At 41.0% G+C, this 27,831-nt stretch overlaps 1 protein-coding gene across 1 annotated transcript in view; it reads right to left on the bottom strand.

Moving 5' to 3' along the window:
* myocd (myocardin) overlaps window positions 1–27,831 on the bottom strand; it is an 82,083-nt gene that overhangs the window by 9,334 nt on the left and 44,918 nt on the right. Inside the window, exons 2-9 of the mRNA XM_061967056.1 lie at window positions 18,390–18,571; window positions 17,045–17,149; window positions 16,655–16,968; window positions 13,183–13,339; window positions 12,589–13,104; window positions 9,369–9,857; window positions 7,680–7,823; window positions 6,872–6,929 (exon numbers count right to left, since the gene is read on the bottom strand). Coding sequence (XP_061823040.1) covers window positions 6,872–6,929; window positions 7,680–7,823; window positions 9,369–9,857; window positions 12,589–13,104; window positions 13,183–13,339; window positions 16,655–16,968; window positions 17,045–17,149; window positions 18,390–18,571 — 1,965 coding nt within the window. The remainder of the gene's footprint in view (window positions 1–6,871; window positions 6,930–7,679; window positions 7,824–9,368; window positions 9,858–12,588; window positions 13,105–13,182; window positions 13,340–16,654; window positions 16,969–17,044; window positions 17,150–18,389; window positions 18,572–27,831) is intronic.

Here is a 27,831-nt window from a genome sequence, read left to right on the forward strand (position 1 = left end):
GTGAAATAATGTAACAAACCATATAAAATAATGTGGCAGACCACGTGAAATAATGTAACAGGCCACACAAAATAATGTGGCGGACCACATAGAACAATGTGGCGGACTACATATAATAATGTGGTGGACCACATAAAATAATGTGGCGGACCACATGAAATAATGTAAGAGACCATATAAAATAATGTGGCAGACCACATAAAACAACGTGGCGGACCACATAAAACAATGTGGCGGACTACATATAATAATGTGGTGGACCACATAAAATAATGTGGCGGACCACATGAAATAATGTAACAGACCACACAAAATAATATGGCAGACCACATAAAACAATGTGGCGGACCACATAAAACAATGTGGCGGACTACATATAATAATGTGGTGGACCACATAAAACAATGTGGCGGACTACATATAATAATGTGGTGGACCACATAAAACAATGTAGCGGACCACATAAAACAATGTGGCGGACTACATATAATAATGTGGTGGACCACATAAAACAATGTGGCGGACCACATAAAACAATGTGGCGGACTACATATAATAATGTGGTGGACCACATAAAATAATGTGGCGGACTACATAAAACAATGTGGCGGACTACATATAATAATGTAGCGGACCACATAAAATAACGTGGCGGACCACATAGAACAATGTGGCGGACTACATATAATAATGTGGTGGACCACATAAAATAATGTGGCGGACCACATGAAATAATGTAAAAGACCATATAAAATAATGTGGCAGACCACATGAAATAATGTTACAGACCACATAAAATAATGTGGCGGACCACATAAAACAATGTGACGGACCACATAAAACAATGTGGCGGACTACATATAATAATGTGGTGGACCGGACCACATAAAATAATGTGGCGGACCACATGAAATAATTTAACAGACCACCCAAAATAATGTGGCGGACCACATAAAACAATGTGGCGGACTACATATAATAATGTGGTGGACCACATAAAATAATGTGGCGGACCACACAAAATAATGTAACAGACCACACAAAATAATGTGGTGGACCACATGAAATAATGTTACAGACCACATAAAATAATGTGGCGGACCACATAAAACAATGTGACGGACCACATAAAACAATGTGGCGGACTACATATAATAATGTGGTGGACCGGACCACATAAAATAATGTGGCGGACCACACAAAATAATGTAACAGACCACACAAAATAATGTGGTGGACCACACAAAATAATGTAACAGACCACATAAAACAATGTGGCCGACTACGTATAATAATGTGGCGGACCACGTAAAATAACGTGGCGGACCACATGAAATAATGTAACAGGCCACACAAAATAATGTGGCAGACCACATAAAACAATGTGGCGGACCACATGAAATAATGTTGCGGACCACATGAAATAATGTAAGAGACCACATAAAACAATGTGGCGGACTACATATAATAATGTGGTGGACCACATAAAATAACGTGGCGGACCACATAAAACAATGTGGCGGACTACATATAATAATGTAGCGGACCACATAAAATAATGTGGCGGACCACATGAAATAATGTAACAGACCATATAAAATAATGTGGCAGACCACATGAAATAATGTAACAGACCACACAAAATAATGTGGCGGACCACATAGAACAATGTGGCGGACTACATATAATAATGTGGTGGACCACATAAAATAATGTGGCGGACCACATGAAATAATGTTACAGACCACATAAAATAATGTGGCAGACCACATGAAATAATGTTACAGACCACATAAAATAATGTGGCGGACCACATGAAATAATGTTACAGACCACATAAAACAATGTGACGGACCACATAAAACAATGTGGCGGACTACATATAATAATGTGGTGGACTGGACCACATAAAATAATGTGGCGGACCACATGAAATAATGTAACAGACCACACAAAATAATGTGGCAGACCACATAAAACAATGTGGCGGACCACATAAAACAATGTGGCGGACCACATAAAACAATGTGGCGGACTACATATAATAATGTGGTGGACCACATAAAATAATGTGGCGGACCACATGAAATAATGTAACAGACCACACAAAATAATGTCGCAGACCACATAAAACAATGTGGCGGACCACATAAAACAATGTGGCGGACTACATATAATAATGTGGTGGACCACATAAAACAAAGTGGCGGACCACATAAAACAATGTGGCGGACTACATATAATAATGTGGTGGACCACATAAACAATGTGGCGGACCACTTAAAACAATGTGGCGGACCACATAAAACAATGTGGCGGACTACATATAATAATGTGGTGGACCACATAAACAATGTGGCGGACCACATAAAACAATGTGGCGGACCACATAAAACAATGTGGCGGACTACATATAATAATGTGGTGGACCACATAAAATAATGTGGCGGACCACATATAATAATGTAACAGACCATATAAAATAATGTGGCAGACCACATGAAATAATGTTACAGACCACATAAAATAATGTGGCGGACCACATGAAATAATGTTACAGACCACATAAAACAATGTGACGGACCACATAAAACAATGTGGCGGACTACATATAATAATGTGGTGGACTGGACCACATAAAATAATGTGGCGGACCACATGAAATAATGTAACAGACCACACAAAATAATGTGTCAGACCACATAAAACAATGTGGCGGACCACATAAAACAATGTGGCGGACTACATATAATAATGTGGTGGACCACATAAAACAAAGTGGCGGACCACATAAAACAATGTGGCGGACTACATATAATAATGTGGTGGACCACATAAACAATGTGGCGGACCACTTAAAACAATGTGGCGGACCACATAAAACAATGTGGCGGACTACATATAATAATGTGGTGGACCACATAAACAATGTGGCGGACCACTTAAAACAATGTGGCGGACCACATAAAACAATGTGGCGGACCACATAAAACAATGTGGCGGACTACATATAATAATGTGGTGGACCACATAAAATAATGTGGCGGACCACATGAAATAATGTAACAGACCACACAAAATAATGTGGACCACATGAAATAATGTTGCGGACCACATAAAACAATGTTGCGGACTACAAATAATAATGTGGTGGACCACATAAAACAATGTGGCGGACCACATAACACAATGTGGCGGACCACATAAAACAATGTGGCGGACTACATGTCATAATGTGGTGGACCACATAAAATAATGTGGCGGACCACACAAAATAATGTAACAGACCACACAAAATAATGTGGCGGACCACACAAAATAATGTAACAGACCACATGAAACAATGTGGCGGACCACATAAAACAATGTGGCGGACTACATATAATAATGTGGCGGACCACATAAAATAATGTGGCGGACCACGTGAAATAATGTAACAGGCCACACAAAATAATGTGGCAGACCACATAAAACAATGTGGCGGACCACATGAAATAATGTTGCGGACCACATGAAATAATGTAAGAGACCACATAAAACAATGTGGCGGACTACATATAATAATGTGGTGGACCACATAAAATAACGTGGCGGACCACATAAAACAATGTGGCGGACTACATATAATAATGTGGTGGACCACATAAAACAAGGTGGCGGACCACATAAAACAATGTGGCGGACCACATAAAACAATGTGGCGGACCACATAAAACAATGTGGCGGACCACATAAAACAATGTGGCGGACCACATAAAACAATGTGGCGGACTACATATAATAATGTGGTGGACCACATAAAACAATGTGGCGGACCACATGAAACAATGTGGCGGACCACATAAAACAATGTGGCGGACTACATATAATAATGTGGCGCACCACATAAAATAATGTGGCGGACCACATGAAATAATGTAACAGACCACACAAAATAATGTGGACCACATGAAATAATGTTGCGGACCACATAAAACAATGTGGCGGACTACATATAATACTGTGGTGGACCACATAAAACAATGTGGCGGACTACATATAATAATGTGGCGGACCACATGAAATAATGTAACAGACCACACAAAATAATGTGGCAGACCACATAAAACAATGTGGCGGACCACATGAAATAATGTAACAGACCACACAAAATAATGTGGCGGACCACATAAAACAATGTGGTGGACCACATAAAACAATGTGGCGGACTACATATAATAATGTGGTGGACCACATAAAACAATGTGGCGGACCACATGAAACAATGTGGCGGACCACATAAAACAATGTGGCGGACTACATATAATAATGTGGCGGACCACATAAAATAATGTGGCGGACCACATGAAATAATGTAACAGACCACACAAAATAATGTGGACCACATGAAATAATGTTGCGGACCACATAAAACAATGTGGCGGACTACATATAATACTGTGGTGGACCACATATAACAATGTGGCGGACTACATATAATAATGTGGCGGACCACATGAAATAATGTAACAGACCACACAAAATAATGTGGCAGACCACATAAAACAATGTGGCGGACCACATGAAATAATGTAACAGACCACACAAAATAATGTGGCAGACCACATAAAACAATGTGGCGGACCACATGAAATAATGTGGCGGACCACATAAAACAATGTGGCGGACTACATATAATAATGTGGTGGACCACATAAAACAATGTGGCGGACCACATAACACAATGTGGCGGACCACATAAAACAATGTGGCGGACTACATATAATAATGTGGCGGACCACATAAAATAATGTGGCGGACCACATGAAATAATGTAACAGACCACACAAAATAATGTGGCAGACCACATAAAACAATGTGGCGGACCACATGAAATAATGTGGCGGACCACATAAAACAATGTGGCGGACTACATATAATAATGTGGTGGACCACATAAAACAATGTGGCAGACCACATAAAACAATGTGGCGGACCACATGAAATAATGTGGCGGACCACATAAACCAATGTGGCGGACCACATAAAACAATGTGGCGGACTACATATAATAATGTGGCGGACCACATAAAATAATGTGGCGGACCACATGAAATAATGTAACAGACCACACAAAATAATGTGGACCACATGAAATAATGTTGCGGACCACATAAAACAATGTGGCGGACTACATATAATACTGTGGTGGACCACATATAACAATGTGGCGGACTACATATAATAATGTGGCGGACCACATGAAATAATGTAACAGACCACACAAAATAATGTGGCAGACCACATAAAACAATGTGGCGGACCACATGAAATAATGTAACAGACCACACAAAATAATGTGGCAGACCACATAAAACAATGTGGCGGACCACATGAAATAATGTGGCGGACCACATAAAACAATGTGGCGGACTACATATAATAATGTGGTGGACCACATAAAACAATGTGGCGGACCACATAACACAATGTGGCGGACCACATAAAACAATGTGGCGGACTACATATAATAATGTGGCGGACCACATAAAATAATGTGGCGGACCACATGAAATAATGTAACAGACCACACAAAATAATGTGGCAGACCACATAAAACAATGTGGCGGACCACATGAAATAATGTGGCGGACCACATAAAACAATGTGGCGGACTACATATAATAATGTGGTGGACCACATAAAACAATGTGGCAGACCACATAAAACAATGTGGCGGACCACATGAAATAATGTGGCGGACCACATAAACCAATGTGGCGGACTACATATAATAATGTGGTGGACCACATAAAACAATGTGGCGGACCACATAAAACAATGTGGCGGACTACATATAATAATGTGGTGGACCACATAAAACAATGTGGCGGACTACATATAATAATGTGGCGGACCACATAAAATAATGTGGCGGACCACATGAAATAATGTGGCGGACCACATGAAATAATGTAACAGACCACACAAAATAATGTGGCAGACCACATAAAACAATGTGGCGGACCACATGAAATAATGTTGCGGACCACATGAAATAATGTAAGAGACCACATAAAACAATGTGGCAGACCACAATTAAATGATGTGGCGGGCCACATAAAATAATTTGGTGGGCCACATAAATCAAAGTGGCGAACTACAATTGAATGATGTGGCGGTCCACATAAAGTAACTTAGCAGGCCAGATCTGGCCCCCAGGTCTTGAGTTTGGCACCTGTGCCATACAGCGTTGTTTGGATAGAGTCAGTGAAGACTCTGGAATAAATATGATGCAATTCTATACCACATGAAAGTACAACTCCCGTAACAAACATGTTAAATGAAATGTTTTTGAAAAGTATATTCATTGTGCAGGTGTACCCTTTTATGTATTTTGTTGAGTTATTTGGAGTCAATTTACAGTTGCACTCAAAATTCAATTGTTGTTTATTTGAGGTTTTTAAATGTTTGCAATGAACCAAAAATAGTTTCACACAACATTTATCGCAGGGGTGTCCAAACGTTTTACAAACATTCGGGGCCCATTTTGATATTTTATTTTGTAAAAAAAAAAAATTGCTAAAAACAGATATTATATATATTCAAAGAAAAGACAAACTTTTGTGTGAATGTTGTGTTATAGGTGACAAAGAATATGATTATTATTATCATCAAATGTTTACCTTTTCTCATTGCATCACGTCTTTTTACATTTTTACTCGTTCTTTATTTGATTTTATTCCAACAATATGCTGCCGTCCAACAAAACTCGAGCTGTGGGCCGCAAATGGGCCCCGGTCTAATGTGTAATGGTCAATTGGCCATCAATTGTTCATTTGACAAGAGTCATTTACAACAAAGGTTGAGTCATATTTATTTTTCAGCTTACCTCCACTTTCTATGAGAACATCCAAAAGTTCATCCATCTGCTGGCTTCTGGTCAGCTGCTGTAACAAACACACATAGCATGGAATAATATTACATCCGCGAACATTGCTGTCAGGACACAGCAACCTTTTTACGCTGAGGGCCACATACAAAAAAAATGAAAAGGAGGCAGGGGCCACTTTGATGCTCTTCTGACCAACAAGCCAAGAAGTGACGAAACAAACCTTTAGATCCGGCCCGCGGGATGAGTTTGCTAGGTACAAAAATTAACATTACATTTTTAAATGAAAGAAACAGCTGTTCTAAATGTATCCACTGGATGTCGTAACAGCAATTTTTTGTATCTTTTGTAGATGATGCTACATATGTACAAAATAAACCACATGATGTCAGTGCACCAGTCGAGGAAAATGATCAAACTACATAAACAACATCCTGTAATTTGATTTTGATATCATTTTTTAATTTTGATAGATTGAAAATGAACACCAATGAGTTGACTGATGAACATTATCACATCATTTATTCAGAAAATACAAAACGACAAATAAAGATAGAATACTATTAACCACAACATGTAAGTGTAAAAAAAAACCCAACAACATTATGATTTGTACATTTTCAGAATGAGTTAGTTCTATTTTTAAACAAAGAAAATAATCTGAAGTTGTCTTTATTTTTAAGTTATCGTGCCGTGATTTTACCAGTCCGGCCCACTTGGGAGTAGATTTTTCTCCATGTGGCCCCCGATTTAAAATGAGTTTGACACCCCAGCCTTAAGGTGTCACAAGTACGAATATATTGTTTACCTTTGGTTGAATAGTTGGGTTGCCAGGTTTGACTAAGCCATTCTGAGCGAGCCCATAATCAGCTGTGTTGTAATAAAGTCCTTGAAGGCCTCTTTGTTCAGAAGGATAAGAGCAGTTGATGGGCTGAGCACTCTTGTGAGGTACCTGAAATGAAAGATATATTTAGCAGGAATTGGAAATGCAGCACTGCTTCAGGTATGAAATGGATTGAGATTGCCGAGGCCATTTTACCATTTTTTTGCAACATGGAGCAGTTTCATGTGGACATATTTACGGTGTGCCTACTTTACGGAATAACTCGGGTTGTGCTTACCGACCTTGAAGCTATTTTATTTGGTACATGGTGTAATGATAAGTGTGACCAGTCACCTGTAATAGGTACATGTAGACTGCAAAATGACGGCAGTAAACAACACCAAAACTTGAAATGTTCCATTGAGAATATAGAACATTACACACCGCGGTTAAAAATCTGTCAAAATGTTTTAGTATGACTTTGGTAAGATACGAAGCTGCACCGCATTACAGCTACCCTAGTCAGGCGTACTGTGCTTCAATATACGAGTATTATTATGGTGTGTGTATAAGGACTGCAAAATGGCACCTATTAGCAGACATATTATCTGGCGTTTTGTTTCGACCTCTTATGCAAAATCAACTTTTCTTACCTATTGGTTCCTGCTAATGTGTATTTGGGATCTGCATAAGTCCTGAAACTGTGCACGCACCCGACATTGTAGTCCATGCCGATGCTGTAGTCGATAAGCTTATTCTTTTTCTCTTATCTTCTTGTCATGGGGCATTCATCCGCTGTTGCCATTTCTAATGTAAAGTAGCATAAAGTTCTAACTTCCATAGCGAGTCAGTAGATTCGCTATGGAAGCGCTAAAAACTACCAGTGTAGTGGGTTTACATAATTCACCCACAGAACTTCAGTTATTAAAGAGTTCCGGTCGGACGGTCTTTCATGGGACATATTTCCGGCGTTGTTGTTGCACTAGTGAGCCACAGGTGAGGAGATGCTGCTCCGTTGTTGATTCAAGTAAAGTCTGAATGTCATTAAAACAGTTAGCTCCATCTTTTGACACTTCTTCCACTCCCGTCCTTGCACGCTACACCGCTACAACAAAGATGACGGGGAGAAGACGCTGTCGAAGTGGAGCCACGTAAATAAGACCGCCCACAAAACGGCGCATCCTGAAGCGACTGTCAGAAAGCGACTTGTAGATAGTCTGTAAAACATAATCTATGCAACATTTTGACCAAAGAACCACCATTACATGCTATGTAGGCCACAAGGAAGTGTTTTAAATTTAGAAAAAAAATCATAATATGACCTCTTTTTATGTCCTTCACAATCTGGTGTGCCTTTTGTATGAAAACAGACTTGAATCGGCAGTGCGCTTTATAATCCGGTGCGCCCTATGGTCTAAAAAATACGATAGTCGTATTTTAGAAAACACATGCGCAGAATCCTCTGTGATATATCCTCCATAATTTTACTTTAAATGACTCTGGATTCTTAATGGGTTATTTAAAAATATGAATTTTATGAATGACCACATTACTCATTTGGTTATTCTTATGGCAACATTTGTTTTATAATCCAAACAGAGTAGAGGTCAACCACCATTGCAGTTTCCAAAAGCAAATGTAAGCATTATGCTTCTCATCATGAATGCATCATACCTGCAAATTGGACGCTCTGGCACTGCAGTGGGAGTTGGGCTGATTGCAGCCTTCCCTCCCCACAAGAGGTGACAGCATGTAGGGAATGTTCGGAGACGAAGGCTGGGGGCTTCCGATTGGTTTTCCGATAGAGGAGTCTGGCGGCGAGCCCTGCGGACTAAGGAAAGCAGTCATGGTGGACGGGCTGCCTGAGGATGGGTCCGAGTCCATACATTGGGGTCCACAATGCCCCCCCATATTGTGGAGCACGGTGCTGCAGTGTCTCATGTCCTCCAAGCAGTTCCCCGAAGAGCTCTTGATATGTTTGGGAGAGGAAAGTGGGCAGCTCGAGGAGAGTGACATGGGTTCTTGTTTGATGTTCACCTCAAAGGAATGCTGACCCATCATGGTCTGATGGTGCATGGAGGGATTGTGAGATGTAGTAATGGTGCCTGCAGTGGCTCCATAACAGCGCTTCCTCTTGTGAAGCTGCATCTTCAGCTCTTCAACCTAACAAGCATGATCACAAAACGGACATTTTAGTAATCATCCGTTTATTTATGAATGTTTTCATTCATCCAGTCATCGTTTCATCAGGGCATTCAATCGATCGGAACTGGACTGTTTGGTTTGTCTTAGAAGACGTTTCAGCTCTCATCCAAGTAGGCTTCGTCAGTTCATGCTCATAGACTTTGTTGGTCAGATGTAATCATAGACTTTGATTGGTCAGATCAAATATTTATATTTCAACACCAGGAGGGTGTGCCTGGGCAAGGATAATTCTTCCATATTGTTGTGAGAAAAAACAACTGTTGAGATGCAAAAGAACAATACTACTGTCAACGCCAAAGACAGTTGTTGAAGTATAATTTCCCCTCGTTAGCATTGAGGTATTGTGTGGCAGAACGATCGCTGTGGATAGACCACTACCAGCCCAAAATGGCCTCCAACAAATGACAGGAGTTTTAGTTTAAATAATTAGTTAAAATATAACCGAGACCCATCCCAAGCAAATACAGAGCTGAAAATATTGTGTGGACCAAAATTGTTCAAAATCTATATAAACGACATTTGTAAAGTTACAAATGAGTCTGACTTAAAGTTAGTATTATTTGCAGATGATACAACTGCGTTTTGTTCAGGAGAGAACACTTAAAAGCTAACACAAATAATAACAGAAGAAACGAACAAATTAAACAGATGGTTTGACAAAAACTCAGCAAAACTAAAATAATGCTATTTGGTAACAGTAGAAGAGAAGGTCAAACACAATTACAAATAGATAAAATAGGTAAAATAAAACACATTTTTGGGTGTAATAATAGATGATAAAATAAACGGGAAATCTCACGTAAAAAATATACAACATAAAGTAGCAAGAAACAGGTCAATAATGAATAAAGCAAAATATGTTGAAGACCAAAAATCACTTCATATTCTTTACTGCTCGCTGGTGTTACCATATCTGAGTTATTGTGTATAAGTATGGGGAAACAACTACAAATGTGCACTTCATTCACTAACTGTGTTACAAAAAAGATAAGTTTAAATAATACAATAATGTTGGATATAGAGAACATAGAAACCCTTTATTTATTCAATCACAAATATTGAAATTCAACAATTTGGTGCATTTGCAAACAGCCAAAATGATGTATAGAGTAAACTATAACTTGCTACAACAATTCTTCTCAACAAAAGAGGAGAAATATAATCTTAGAGGAAAATATAATTTGAAACATTTGTATGCGCGTACAACACTTAAAACCTTTAGCGTATGTGGAATTAAATTATGGAATAGATTAACCCAAAAAATCGAACAAAGTTAAAGTTAAAGTACCAATGATTGTCACACACACACGAGGTGTGGCGAAATGATTCTCTGCATTTGACCCATCACCCTTGATCACCCCCGGGGAGGGGAGCAGTGAGCAGCAGCGGTGGCCACGCCCGGGAATAATTTTGGGTGATTTAACCCCCAATTCCAACCCTTGATGCTGAGTGTCAAGCAGGGAGGTAATGGGTCCCATTTTTTATAGTCTTTGGTAGAGATGTCTGATAATATCGGCCTGCCGATATTATCAGCTGATAAATGCTTTAAAATGTAATATCGGAAATTATCGGTATTGTTTTTTTTATTATCGGTATCGTTTATTTTTTTTTTTGTTTTTGTTTTTTTTGTGTGTATTAAATCAACATAAAAAACACAAGATACACTTACAATTAATACACCAACCCAAAAAAACTTCCACCCCCATTTACACTCATTCACACTCATTCACACAAAAGGGTTGTTTCTTTCTGTTATTAATATTCTGGTTCCTACATTATATATCAATATATATCAATACAGTCTGCAAGGGATACAGTCCGTAAGCACACATGATTGTGCGTGCTGCTGGTCCACTAATAGTACTAACTTTTAACAGTTAATTTTACTCATTTTCATTAATTACTAGTTTCTATGTAACTGTTTTTATATTGTTTTACTTTCTTTTTTATTCAAGAATTTTTTTAAATTTATTTATCTTATTTTATTTAAAAAAAAAAGACCTTATCTTCACCATACCTGGTTGTCAAAATTAGGCATAATAATGTGTTAATTATTATATCGGTTGATATCGGTATCGGTAATTAAGGGTTTGGTCAATATCGGAATATCGGATATCGGCAAAAAGCCATTATCGGACATCCCTAGTCTTTGGTAGGGCGGACACTCTAACCACTACGCCACTGAGTAGCACCAATACGATTCAGTTTAAGAGACAGTTCAAACTACAAGTGTTCGCAAAGTACACTTGTGAACATCTTGAACCCCTTTTTTTTTTAGATAACGATTATTTATGTATTTGTTATGTGTTTACTTACTATGGTATATTATTTAGTTATTCACTGTTATGTTACAGAGAACAAGTAAATGGGATACAATTGCTATGGTATAAAAAGGGGTGGGATTGAATAAGATCAGCTTTTTCCTACTCCTTTTCGGACGTGCTGTAATAAAAACAAGTGGAAATATGTGATGCATTACATTATATCGTATGGATGTTCGAAATAAACTGAAACTGAACTGAACTAAACTGAAATTCTTTCAGATGAAATGTTGCAGAAAAAAACTCCACCGACCCCATCTAACTATGCTGCCGAGAGTTTGTGTTGTCAAGGGGCAGACACGGACACGTATAGTTACTTAAAACTCAGGCTTTGCATTGAATAGTGTTCTAGACTTGATGCCACTCACCTGTCTTTGTTCCTGGTGAAGCTTCCAGGTCAGCTCTTCAATCACCTTCTGCTTTTCAACCAGCATTTTGTCTTTCGCTGCCTCCATGCCCTCCATCCCTCCACCCTCCCCTATCCGCGATCCGCCAAGCCCGTCATCCATGCTGAGTTGGCCAGGGGATGACTGCTGTGGAGCGAACTGTGATGGAGAGGACATGGGGACATCGCTGAAGCTGTCTGGGAGTGAGCCGCTTAGGGAGAGCTCAGAGGATGCTGGTGAGATTGGAGGTGTAGAGGAGTTGCTGGGATAAGGGTAATAGCCTCCCTGGGACAGGGTACTGGAGGAGGATGGAGACTGGTAAGAGGACAGTGACCCCATTGGAGTGACGGGGAAGGTCACTGTGGTGATATCGGAGGACCCAGATGGGGAGGATCCAGTATTAGAATCCCGGAAGGGCCTGAGTCGCTCGATGAGAGCCGTCTTGGTGCCGGAGACTGGCAAGCCACGGATACGAAGATGCTGCCTTAGCTCAGACACCTTGCAAAGTAGCACACTTACTTAGTCGACTAAAAACAACGTCAGGTCGTCACAATGGTAATATTCCGCAGCACCTACTTTAAGGTCATCCAGATTGGCTGGCAGGGGCCCAGGTTTGACGGGAGAGATGTTGTTTTGGCTGGGATATGGCGTCTTGACAGGTGAGGACGGGTTGCTGTCTCCCGGGTTAGATGGACCATTGGGGGTACAAGCTGGCAGCTGGTCACTCGTCCCCCTAGAATGGAGGAATTAAAGCATGTCACTAAATAACAACATTGCAGAACAATATTTGTTATATTCCACTCTACAAGTGACTCATGCTGTTATTGTATCACATCAGAGTCCATGGCAATTATTAGGTGCTTGGCAACAATGTGTTATAAATGTGAGTAGTATTCAACCCATGAGAATCCAGACATTTAAAGTAGAATGGTGGCGGAAAAACACCACAGAGCAAGTTAAATACATAGAAAACATTTGTGATGTTATTTCCGAAATACTACTATTTAATGTCAAATATGTGTGATGTTACAGATATATTACATTGTTCACGATAAATATCATCCTTATTCGAAAATAACACAACTTGACACTTTATTGTGTACCACTTATGTATTTTGAGTGAAAGCAAAGAACATAACCATTAAAAAGCGTTGAAACAGTTACATTTATTGAGTGTCTTATTAGCGTTTCAAAAATATGCTTTCTTGGGAATTTTAATGCTAAAACCCCAAAATCTGATGTTTTCATAGCTCGCTTTATACACTCGTTTTTTTCCGGACTATGAGCCGCTACTCTTTTCCCAAGCTTTGAACCCTGCAGCTTATACAAAGGTGCGACTAATCTATGGATTTTCTTTGCTACCAGATAATTATAGAATCAATTAAGCGAAGAAATAAAACAATGTACTAAAATGATCCACTTTAAGAAAATGTTCAAACTGAAAGTGTTTACAAAGTACATAAAGGAATAATCTTGATTCATTTCTTGAACCTTATTAAAAAGGAGAACATTTTATTCATCTCTCAAAAGATGAATAAAGACATAAATGACTTTTCTGTTTTGTTTGTTTAGCCGTTTTACTGCCGTGTTAACATGCACCATTTGGGAAATATTAGGGTATGTAAATAAACCTTTATGAAGTATTTCCATGTACACTGAACAAAAATATAAACACAACGCTTTTCTTTTTGCTACCGTTTTTCACCAGTTGAACTCAAAGGTCTAAAACTTTTACTATAAACACAAAAAACCTATTCCTCTCAAATATTGCTCACAAATCTGGCTAAATCTGTGTTAGTGAGTGTTTTGTCCACCAGAGTTGTTGCCCATGAATTAAATGGTAATTTCTCTACCATAAGCCGTCTCCAAAGGCGTTTCAGAGAATTTGGCAGCACATCCAACCGGCCTCACAACTGCAGACCACGCGTAACCAAATCAGCCCATGACCTCCACATCATGCAGGTGCACCTCCATGATTGTCTGAGACCAGCCACCCAAACAGATGCTGCAGTAATTGGTTTGCATAACCAAATAATTTCTGCACAAACTGTGAGAAACCGTCTCAGGGAAGCTCATCTGCATGCTTGTTGTCCTCATTAGGGTCTCGATCCGACTGCAGTTCAATACCAACTTGTATGGTCAAATGCTCACATTAAATGGTGTCTGGCACGTTGGAGAGGTGTTCTCTTCACGGATGAATCCCGGTTTTCACTGTTCAGCATTTGTGGCGTTGTGTGAGAGAGCGTTGTGAATGGAGTGGCCCATGGTGGGGGTGGGGTTATGGTATGGACAGGCGTATGTTATGGACAATGAACGCAAGTGCATTTTAATGATGGCATTTTGAATGCAGAGAGATATTATGACGAGATCCTGAGGCCCATTGTTGTGCCATTCATCCGAAACCATCACCTCATGTTGCAGCATGACAAGGCACAGCCCCATGTTGCAAGGATCTGTACACAATTCCTGGAAGCTGAATACATCCCAGTTCTTGCATGGCCAGCATACTCACCAGGCATGTCACCCATTGAGTATGTTTGGGATGCTGTGGATCGGCGTATAATTGGCACAGCCATTGAAGAGGAGTGGACCAACATTCCACAGGCAACAACCTGATCAACTCTATGCCAAAGAGATGTGTTGCACTGCGTGAGGCAAATGGTGGTCACACCAGATACGGACTTTTATTCTGACCCCCCCCATGTTGGCAGCCTAGGGCACACCTGTACAATAATCATGCTGTTTAATCAGCATCTTGATATACCACACCTGTGAGGTGGGGTGGATTATCTTGGCAAAGAATAAATGCTCACTAACACAGATTTGGAGAGATTTATGAACAAGATTTGAGAGGAATAGGTATTTTTGTGTTTATAGTAAAAGTTTTAAATCTTTGAGTTCAACTCATTAATAAGAGGAGTAAAAACAAAAGTGCTGCGTTTACATTTTTACAGAAATTTCACAAGGTACTGATATATAACTGCGGCTCATGGTGCATATATGAAAAAAAAAATGTTCTTCTAAAATTTTGTGGGTGCGGCTTATAGTTCGAAAAATACGGTAAATGTATTTCAAAAAGATACGTAATAAGACCAGTAGAATTGCAAATTTTGACACCCAAATCAAGCATTTATATTTTTAATGGAATTTAGATTAGCTTTAATGGCAAAAGCTAAGATTTTTGAAATTAGTTTGAATTGTATTATAGGTATATAAAACAAAAATATTCAATTAATAATAATTAATAGTGAATACTAAATATTAGTAATGTCAATCTTACATCAACTTACTATTGTTCTTGAGGTGATGATTCAATTCAGAATCAATTCATGATTCAACACGAATCTTGCAATATATTATTTGGTATTGAAATGCGAATAAAACCTTTTTAAAACAGCATGCAGGTTACACAAGCTCCTCTTGCTGCTGATGTACAATGTATATGTGCAGAGATGGCCTAATTGTTTTTAATTTTTTTTAAATAATGTATTTAAAAATAAATAAATAAATAATCAATTTTTGTAAATGATGAATTGATGTAGAATCGGAATGAATAAGATTTACGATTTGGATGTGAATTGTTTTTAGCACCCTTACTAAATATAATAATTGATTAGTTAAAAGGAAAAAAAATAACAATCAAACAAATTAAAAATAAACTATTTACCCTGTATAATGTAATTGTGTATTTAAAGTCGTATCAAAATGAATACATAAAAATAAAAAATAACCTTATTATATATTTATAGTGTATTATCTATATTATATATTCAATTCAAAATGTACAGTATTATTAATATTATATAAAACAATTGTGCACCTGTTCACCTGTCAAATGTACTCAGATCAGGTTAGGATTTGTTGTGCTTTTGGAAGATTGAACTATATAGAGAGGGTCCGATGATCAAGTTGCTGCTTTTGTAAGAGTAGAGTTAGTGTAATATATCGCAAATTAATTTATACTCATCACTTGTAAAATCTCAGACTATTTAGTAAAAGCCTTGGTCCAATGACATTATTGTTCCTTCAACTTTGCCGGCTGACTTACTTGTGCAGGTGTGCCTGCGGGTGAGGCTGGTAAGTAAAGGCAGGTTGTCTCTGCTGAGCCTGGCCCTGCATCATCAAGGCAGCGTGCTGCTGCTGCGACTGCGAATGAGTGTGAGCGTGTTTCTGCTGGCTGAGGATCTGTAGCTGCAGGAAGAGCTGCTGCTGCTGGAGGAGTCGAGCATAGGCCGAGTCCATCGGTGGGGGCGACTTGTCAGCCTTTTGGTCAGGGGGAATGTACTGGTGGTATTTCAGCTTCTTCACTTTTGGCTTCACATCTTTGGGCTTCTTATGGCGGCTCTTGTCTGCGGTCTTGGACTGTCAGAAGGGGAAACGCAAGCACAGTGTTGGTGTCGGCTGACAAACACCACACCACAGCACAACTTGTACCAACCTTGACAATAGCAGGAACTGGTATTGGAGGAGTCGCCTGGTTGGTGCTCGCTGCAGACAGTCCTTCATCTTGGCTTTGGTCAAGTGGGTCTCTGGTTGTGCCCTCCTGTTCACATACAAATACAAGATTTGATCCATTGCTGATTTTATCCTCCTGTGTAGTTAAATATCCCTTTTTGTTTAGTTAAATTCCAAATCTGTATACAGAATCATGTTCTATGTATTCCATTTGACTTTGTATATTATTTTGATGTATATTTTGTGAACTATATACAGTTTGTCTCTATTCGCTACTAATAGACTTTAATATCTAGGACCCCACTCATGTGTAGATTTGTGCTTGTATGACAATAAAGTTTCTTGAATCCTTACAAAGATATGAACAGTCTACATCAATATTACTTTTATTGTAACAGAGAGGTACAGAATGCAAAACAACCCAACCCCAAAAACACTAAAAGTTATAAACTAGTGATACATTATTTTGATTTGATTAAGTGAAATAAGTCTTTGTTCCCCTGTCAACCAGTAAGCTCTTTAGTGATTTGTGTTGAGACAAACTTATCAAACTTATGCATGATATAAATAACTGCTATTAAACCAAGATTGTCATAAACACAACATATTTTTGTTTTGCTTACTAAATGTCTCAAATATATCTTGTGTATTATTTATTCAAAACATTTTTTTTACTTGCATCAATATTCCCAAACTGATACAAATTGTTCACTCGTCAAACGATCTATTTCAAATGTATAATCAATAAATATTAAAATGAGGTAAAACAGAAAGGGAACAAGCAAGTCCAGGAATGTTCCTGCCCAATGGAACGCCTGCAACCTGGTGTAGAGTGTAGATCACACTTCCGCCACAAGGGGGCACAACAGTCTAGGTTGTAATATAATAGGTCTGCACACACACTGAACACAAAAGACATACATTTAACCAAAAAATGTTAACTTAATATAATAATAATAATAATAATAATAATAACATTAATAATAATAATAATAATAATAATGATAATAATAATAATAATAATGATAATAATAATAATTAAATTCATATCATGAAATATCTAAAAATATATTTTTTAATATGATTGTAAAATGTTTCCGGAATTATGGGACAACAAATGTGACTTTAGAGATAAAGTCCGTACAGTATAATGCAAAAATAATTCAAAATATAATTTAGAAATGTATATATGATTGTATTTATTAATGTCAATACATCATTTAGTTTACTTGATATTTTGAACATTTTTGAGATAATTGTAATGGTTTTCAGAACATTTTAATGTTTGGCTTATCAAATAAATAACATGCCTATGAGGGTGTGTATACCTGTTGTGTGCTAGTGAGCCCAGGTGAGGAAGAGGAGGCTGTGCTGCTGACAACCTCGGATGAAGGACAGGCAGAGCCCTGAGAGTCATCACTGTGGTGCTGATCTGGAGACAAACTCTCACTGCTGCTGTCCTCCTCAAATGCGTACGAGTCCTCTTGCTTGGGGAACTTGCCATGATTTACTGCAAAAAAGGAGTCACATTGGTTTCTATATTGCCTAAAGATGAACAACACTAAGGGCCTGATTTAAACACGGTGTGCAAACTATAAAATTGTGAATACTATTAGTGGACATGTTGAGTGTGATCTACTAAGACTGCGTGGACAATTGATAACAAATGCAAAAGTGGTGCACACTGCCCTATTTAAAATGAGACATTTGCATGTACTACCGGCTGTCACCATGGAGACAGTCATTTACTGCACTTAATAAGTAACAGTAAATGACTGAGGTGGGGCACGATGGCGAGCGCCTGGTGGCCGGGCCTTTCCCCATGGGGCCCGGCCGGGCACAGCCCGAAGAGGCAACGTGGGTCCCCCCTCCAATGGGCTCACCACCCATAGCAGGGGCCATAGAGGTCGGGTGCAGTGTGAGCTGGGCGGCAGCCGAGGGCAGGGCACTTGGCGGTCCGATCCTCGGCTACATAAGCTGGCTCTTGGGACGTGGAACGTCACTTCGCTGGGGGGGAAGGAGCCTGAGCTAGTGCGTGAGGTGGAGAAGTTCCGGCTAGATATAGTCGGACTCACTTCGACGCACAGCAAGGGCTCTGGAACCACTTCTCTTGAGAGGGACTGGACTCTCTTCCACTCTGGCGTTGCCGGCAGTGAGAGGCGACGGGCTGGGGTGGCAATTCTTGTTGCCCCTCGGCTCAAAGCCTGCACGTTGGAGTTCAACCCGGTGGACGAGAGGGTAGCTTCCCTCCGCCTTCGGGTGGGGGGACGGGTCCTGACTGTTGTTTGCGTTTACGCGCCAAACAGCAGCTCAGAGTACCCATCCTTTTTGGATTCACTCGAGGGAGTACTGGAGAGTGCTCCCCCGGGTGATTCCCTCGTTCTACTGGGGGACTTCAACGCTCATGTTGGCAGCGACAGTGAAACCTGGAGAGGTGTGATTGGGAAGAATGGCCGCCCGGATCTGAACCCGAGTGGTGTTCTGTTATTGGACTTTTGTGCTCGTCACAGATTGTCGATAACAAACACCATGTTCAAACATAAGGGTGTCCATATGTGCACTTGGCACCAGGACACCCTAGGCCGCAGTTCCATGATCGACTTTGTAGTTGTGTCATCGGATTTGCGGCCTCATGTTTTGGACACTCGGGTGAAGAGAGGGGCGGAGCTTTCTACCGATCACCACCTGGTGGTGAGTTGGCTGCGATGGTGGGGGAGGATGCCGGACAGACCTGGCAGGCCCAAACGCATTGTGAAGGTTTGCTGGGAACGCCTGGCAGAGTCTCCTGTCAGAGAGAGTTTCAATTCCCACCTCCGGAAGAACTTTGAACATGTCACGAGGGAGGTGCTGGACATTGAGTCCGAGTGGACAATGTTCCGTACCTCTATTGTCGAGGCGGCCGATTGGAGCTGTGGCCGCAAGGTAGTTGGTGCCTGTCGTGGCGGTAATCCTAGAACCCGTTGGTGGACGCCGGCGGTGAGGGATGCCGTCAGGCTGAAGAAGGAGTCCTATCGGGTTCTTTTGGCTCATGGGACTCCTGAGGCAGCAGACAGGTACCGACAGGCCAAGCGGTGTGCGGCTTCAGCGGTCGCGGAGGCAAAAACTCGGACATGGGAGGAGTTCGGGGAGGCCATGGAAAAAGACTTCCGGACGGCTTCGAAGCAATTCTGGACCACCATCCGCCGCCTCAGGAAGGGGAAGCAGTGCAGTGTCAACACCGTGTATGGTGGGGATGGTGCTCTGCTGACCTCGACTGCGGATGTTGTGGATCGGTGGAGGGAATACTTCGAAGACCTCCTCAATCCTACCAGCACGTCTTCCTATAAGGAAGCAGGGCCTGGGGAATCTGTGGTGGGCTCTCCTATTTCTGGGGCTGAGGTTGCCGAGGTAGTTAAAAAGCTCCTCGGTGGCAAGGCCCCGGGGGTGGATGAGATCCGCCCGGAGTTCCTTAAGGCTCTGGATGTTGTGGGGCTGTCTTGGTTGACAAGACTCTGCAACATCGCGTGGACATCGGGGGCGGTACCTCTGGATTGGCAGACCGGGGTGGTGGTTCCTCTCTTTAAGAAGGGGAACCGGAGGGTGTGTTCCAACTATCGTGGGATCACACTCCTCAGCCTTCCCGGTAAGGTCTATTCAGGTGTACTGGAGAGGAGGCTACGCCGGATAGTCGAACCTCGGATTCAGGAGGAACAGTGTGGTTTTCGTCCTGGTCGTGGAACTGTGGACCAGCTCTATACTCTCGGCAGGGTCCTTGAGGGTGCATGGGAGTTTGCCCAACCAGTCTACATGTGCTTTGTGGACTTGGAGAAGGCATTCGACCGTGTACCCCGGGAAGTCCTGTGGGGAGTGCTCAGAGAGTATGGGGTAACGGACTGTCTTATTGTGGCAGTTCGCTCCCTGTATAATCAGTGTCAGAGCTTGGTTCGCATTGCCGGCAGTAAGTCGGACACGTTTCCAGTGAGGGTTGGACTCCGCCAAGGCTGCCCTTTGTCACCGATTCTGTTCATAACCTTTATGGACAGAATTTCTAGGCGCAGTCAGGGCGTTGAGGGGATCTGGTTTGGTGGCTGCAGGATTAGGTCACTGCTATTTGCAGATGATGTGGTCCTGATGGCTTCCTCCGGCCAAGATCTTCAGCTCTCAATCGGTTCGCAGCCGAGTGTGAAGCGACTGGGATGGGAATCAGCACCTCCAAGTCCGAGTCCATGGTTCTCTCCCGGAAAAGGGTGGAGTGCCATCTCCAGGTTGGGGAGGAGATCTTGCCCCAAGTGGAGGAGTTCAAGTACCTCGGAGTCTTGTTCACGAGTGGGGGAAGAGTGGATCGTGAGATCGACAGGCGGATCGGTGCGGCGTCTTCAGTAATGCGGACGCTGTATCGATCCGTTGTGGTGAAGAAGGAGCTGAGCCGGAAGGCAAAGATCTCGATTTACCGGTCGATCTACGTTCCCATCCTCACCTATGGTCATGAGCTTTGGGTCATGACCGAAAGGACAAGATCACGGGTACAAGCGGCCGAAATGAGTTTCCTCCGCCGAGTGGCGGGGCTCTCCCTTAGAGATAGGGTGAGAAGCTCTGTCATTCGGGGGGAGCTCAAAGTAAAGCCGCTGCTCCTCCACATCGAGAGGAGCCAGATGAGGTGGTTCGGGCATCTGGTCAGGATGCCACCCGAACGCCTCCCTAGGAAGGTGTTTCGGGCACGTCCGACCGGTAGGAGGCCACGGGGAAGACCCAGGATACGCTGGGAAGACTATCTCTCCCGGCTGGCCTGGGAACGCCTCGAGATCCCCCGGGAGGAGCTGGACGAAGTGGCTGGGGAGAGGGAAGTCTGGGCTTCCCTGCTTAAGCTGCTGCCCCCGCGACCCGACCTCGGATAAGCGGAAGAAGATGGATGGATGGATAATAAGTAACATGATGCAGCACACGGCAATAATCTATGCCACCTTTTCTGGGCAATATAGAACCATGATCCAGACAACAGAAACCATTTTTAGCACATCAAATGTGCTCTGCCATGGTGGCATCCAGATGCAAGAAAATGTATATTGCAAGAAATTGGCCGGAGGGCGGGCTATACACACATACAGTATATATATATATATATATATATATATATATATATATATATATATATATATATATATATATATATATACCTTAGGTCAGGAAAAAACACAAAGGCTATTTCATCCCGACAAGCCTGTTTTGCAGGTTTCCCTGCTCTTCAGGGGATTTTATACATAAAATAAAATAAATAAATAAAAATAAAATCCCCTGGATGATATAGCCTCTGTATTTTTTCCTGACCTAATGTATATTCCGCTCTACCCCGGTATTGAGCACTGTATAACGGATAAACCACAGAAAACCTTAACTATATATATATATATATATATATATATATATATATATATATGTATATGCTTTAGTAGATCCTGCCGCGGCTAACGAGTGCCTTACCTTACAAAAGTTTTAAGATATGGGCTGTCTTTCGGCTAACCTTGTTTTTTTTTTTTTTAAATTTGCGAGCAAAGATTTTGGTGACGGGCCAGCTACAGACACCTCCCCATCGCTTTTTGGCGAAGCGAATGCTACCGTAAACCTTGTAAGAGCCGACCAACAAAACAGTGAATGTGAAGGACAGAAAATGCGGATGATATTCGTTGAATTAAAGAAAGAAATAATCAAAAACCATGAGCAAGGTGTGCGTGTAGCCGACTTAGTGAAGCAAAACTAGCATAACACTACACCATTCTGAAGTAGGAAATGTTGAAAATAATTCTTATTAAAACCAATTTCTTAAACGGGGGACATTTATCCTTGAAAATATGGAAACTCTGCTGATGGTATGAAAGGCAGAGAAGAAGATTGCAGATGACAACATTATTACATTAGTTAAAAAAAACTATTGTGGTTTTCGTAGTACATGCTATTGTGTTGTTTTCGATACTATAATCGTCATCAAGAAGTTCAAGGACCCTTCACTAAAGTTTGTTAAAAGACAGAAGGGGACTTAACCCCCAAGAGATGCAGTAATAATGGTATAATAGAAATTATCATAAAAATTAGAGATGTCCGATAATGGCTTTTTTGCCGATATTCGATATTCTTAATTACCGATTCCGATATCAACCAATACCGATATATACAGTCGTGGAATTAACACATTATTTTGCCTAATTTTGTTGTGATGCCCCGCTGGATGCATTAAACAATGTAACAAGGTTTTCCAAAATAAATCAACTCAAGTTATGGAAAAAAATGCCAACATGGCACTGCCATATTTATTATTGAAGTCACAAAGTGCATAATTTTTTTTAACTTGCCTCAAAACAGCAGCTTGGAATTTGAGACATGCTCTCCCTGAGAGAGCATGAGGAGGTTGAGGTGGGCGGGGTTGGGGTTGGGGGGGCGGGAGGGGTAGCAGGGGGTGTATATTGTAGCGTCCCGGAAGAGTTAGTGCTGCAAGGGGTTCTGGGTATTTGTTCTGTTGTGTTTATGTTGTGTTACTGTGCGGATGGTCTCCCAAAATCTGTTTGGCATTCTTGTTTGGTGTGGGTTCACAGTGTGGCGCATATTTGTAAGTGTTAAAGTTGTTTATACGGCCACGCTCAGTGTGACCTGTATGGCTATTGACCAAGTATGGATTGCATTAAACTGGTGTGTGTGAAAAGCCGTAGATATTATGTGATTGGGCCGGCATGCAAAGGCAGTGCCTTTAAGGTTTATTTGCGCTCTGTATATCTCCCTACGTCCGTGTACACAGCGGCGTTTTAAAAAGTCATACATTTTACTTTTTGAAACCGATACTTATAATTTCCAATATCACATTTTAAAGCATTTATCGGCCGATAATATCGACAGTCCGATATTTTTGGACATCTCTAATAAAAATAATGTATCATTATAATTATTATTATCCACTGATGATAATATTACATGAAGCAGTTCATCTCTACTTTACAGTATACTGATTCAAGTGAATAACATATATTATTTTATATTATTATATGATTATTAATACTCACTTTCTGGCACCTTTATTGTGAAATTCTCAGCATTTTGGGGGAGAGAAAACATCATAAAAAATGAATAATATAAATAAAAATAAATAATATAAAAAAATTAAACAAACATTATATTTAGGGGGTTGTTTTAGAATATTTGAAAAAGCCCAATGATGCCCCTGGTTAAGATGCTTGATGAAACACAATACTGATGAAACAAAGACCTAAACATGTAAATAATGTAGGCTTTCTGATCATGGAGTGTGCCATCTACTGCGCTTGTCACGCTGCGAAGACTGACAACAAGCATAGAATGGCGGATACAATGATCAATCAAATATGGAAATGTATGCAAGAGGGAACTGGTTTACAGTCCATCCATCCATCCTTTCATCCATCCTACCGCTTGTCCCTTTCGGGGTCATGGCGGGGCTGGAGCCTCTCCGCATGGTGTAATTATGTTAATCCCATCTTTAAAAATCAAAAACCTAAAAAAGCTTTTACATGTCTTTTAAAAACATATTTCCAATCAAATTAAGTCAAAAAATTGTGGAACATTGAGATTAAGTTTAGGGTGGGGTGGAGGCCCATCAAGAGTTTAAAAATAACAAATAAGTATTATTAAAGACCAAAATGGGGTCACAAACAACATCTTGTTAAATCCGCAAAAATCTGATCCCAAGATACTGAAACTCCACCACCTGCGGCAAGACTCCACTCCCAAACTGACGGGTGCAATCCACCCTTTTCTGTCTGAGAACCATGTCCTCAGATTTGGAGTTGCTGAGTCTCATCCCAGAAGCGCCACATTCAGCTGCCAACCGCTCCCCAAAAAAACGCCGTCGGTCACAGCTTGATGAGGCCGTCAGGATGACATCATCGACAGACAGCAGGTATACGCTTCTAAGGTCCCCAAACTGGAGTCCATCAAGGCCTTGCAAGGTCAGCCTTGACGCAGCGCATGCCAAGGTTTACAGTGAGCAGGCTCGACTTGCCCCTGGCAATGCGAACCAGACTCCTGCACCTGTTTTACGAGGACCAGATGGCACGAACTAGCATGCAATGAAACCTGTAATACGGGAACAGCCCCTACAGGACACTGCAAGGGACAAATGTCTTTTTCAAGTCCACCAAACTCGGGTGGACCGGTTACGCGAACTCCCATGTATCCTCTAGAACCCTGACTAAGGAAGGAGGTGGTCCAGTGTCCCAAGACTAGGGATGTATTGTTAGGATTTTATCGATACCATTATTTATATAATATTGCTCCCTTAGTTGTGATTATTCCAAAAGTGATTATCAGATCCTAGGGCTTGGCGATATGGCGAACAAAAATAATAAAAATCATCCCATCTCAATTAATATCACCATTTTTTACATTGTTTTTAACCTGCCAGTTTTAAAGCATCTGTTTTAATAAAACAAATGAACTAGGGATTAGTTTAACATTCTAAATAGATAAAAAAGTTAATTTAAAAAACAAAAAGTACAATAACATAACAATGTACCAATAAATTTGACTTTACATGTTTCCAAGTAAAATAAAATGGTAAATGGGTTATACTTGTGTAGCGCTTTTCTACCTTCAAGGTACTCAAAGCGCTTTGACACTATTTCCACATTCACCCATTCATACACACATTCACACACTGATGGCAGGAGCGGTCATGCAAGGCCCTAACCACAACCCATCAACCCATCAGGAGCAAGGGTGAAGTGTCTTGCTCAAGGACACACCGGATGTGACTAGGTTGTTAGAAGCTGGGGATTGAACCAGGAATCCTCAGATTGCTGACATGGCCACTATCCCAACCGCGCCACACCGTCCCCAGCAATAAAGCACTCACAAAGATGCATCAGTTATTATTTCAACTATTGTATTAGAAGCTGTCGAGTTATCATGAACTTACCAAAAGAGATTGGTGGTCGCGTCCACAACTGGCTTGCATTAGCAGTAGTAGCAACCTAGCAGGTGTTTTTCACACAGCTTGATGTGAAAAAGTGGTCATCAAATTAGCAAAAGAAGCACATCACCTGACACGTAGAAGTCATTTGGGAGCTTTATGGCTCTGTATTTTGAAATGAGTTCTGTAGTTAAGGTGGCCACGTGTCAAGGAGGCAGGCACAGAGATGGACCAAGAAGGAAGCAGGGCTGGCCAGGCTCCATGGAGGTGAGTGTTTGTCAAGTGCACGCCCCCGCAAACATGATTTACCCTTTTCCTCTCAGTCACAACCAATGTTCCCTTTAATTGTTCATGTGTGTGAGCAGACGCACAAACTCCCTGAGCATTCAGTGGAGCACATGTGAGCAACATCAGACGTGCACACTGTGGCCACACCAGCGTCACACCTGTCCCAAACCTGACATAACAATTTAAATGTTTTATTTAAATACTTTTCTGATATAAATGATTTTGCCCTCTTACAATGACAATAACAAAAAAACATGTTTTTCATGACCTATGTGCTAGTATTGTATGTCTGGCTGCGGGTCCTGCCTTTAAAATAAATGTTACCCCTTTCAGAGATTACATTTAGTTCCTGTAACTTTCTGTCTGTAAAATACATCCTTTTATTAGCATTCATGAAATCTAGTGACAATATTTCATGAATAGTATCCTTAGATTAACATTCTTAATAAATGTCAGTAAAATAAGCACACATCTGATTGAGGAGTCAGAGTGTTACAACCTGGCATTTACACAATGTGTGGCGTTGGGGTTGTCCGACTTTTTGTGTGGCCATAAATGCAACACTGGCTAAGTGCCATGAGTGCGTGTGTTGGCGCAGGTGAGACAGAGCGAGCGGCTTCTGTTGAAACGACGGATGATAACGTTGGTTTAAGCCTGATTTGTATGGCAGAAAATTACCAGTTTTTATAGATAAAAGTTTTTTTTACTCATGTTTTTGGTGTGGTTACAAACAGTTTTGCTCAACAAAGTGACTGATGGAATTCCTGTCCGTAAAGTGTCTCGACAGACGATAATTGAACTGTGTTGACAAAGATTGTTTTATTCATTGGGGCCACTCTTGTTGTCACTTGTCACTCACAGAGTTGCATTGCAAAATCATACAGAATAAATTGTAATGTGTTTATTTTGTTTAAAATTCAGATTTTTGATTTTCTGCACGGCATTCATTTGCTGTGTGCAGAGGACGCGCGAGCAGTGCGCAATTGCGCAGGCGCGCACCTTAGAGGGTCACAACATCTCAGTCACATGATGACAACTTACACGACTTTCCACATTCAGATTCTGTTTTCTGCGAACACTGATTCCGTCTGCGATTACAACGACGCAAAATCTATTATTCTGTTTATGTCTTTTGTAGTCAAAAGTGGGGTGGTAAAAGGTCAACTCCGATTGGCTGTTATTTTTTGCTCTGCGGCGGCACCTGAATGAATGTAACAGCGCGCGTGTCATAATTACGACGGTCAGCTGGATAAAAAAAAAATACAGATAGCCTTAACATTAGTCCAGAATTTGAACGGTTTTGGGCCGACCCAATTAGGAACCTGTACCAAAAAATACCGGTACCCGGTATACATCCCTACCCGCCACCAAGACGAAACCCACATTTAACCACCTGTAGCATGAGGTTCAACTAAGTCGAGCCCTTCTTTCAGGTACTTTGGAATAGACTTTCCTCGGCAGGCTGAGGAGTGTGATCTGGAACACTCCCTTTGGTCACACTTCTAGAAACGAGGGCCACCACCCAGGTGTTGTTCATGACATCCAAGCAATGATGAAAAGACATGACTGTCCTA

This window comes from Nerophis lumbriciformis, linkage group LG11 (assembly GCF_033978685.3).
Source record: "Nerophis lumbriciformis linkage group LG11, RoL_Nlum_v2.1, whole genome shotgun sequence".
NCBI classification, from domain to species: Eukaryota; Metazoa; Chordata; class Actinopteri; order Syngnathiformes; family Syngnathidae; genus Nerophis; species Nerophis lumbriciformis.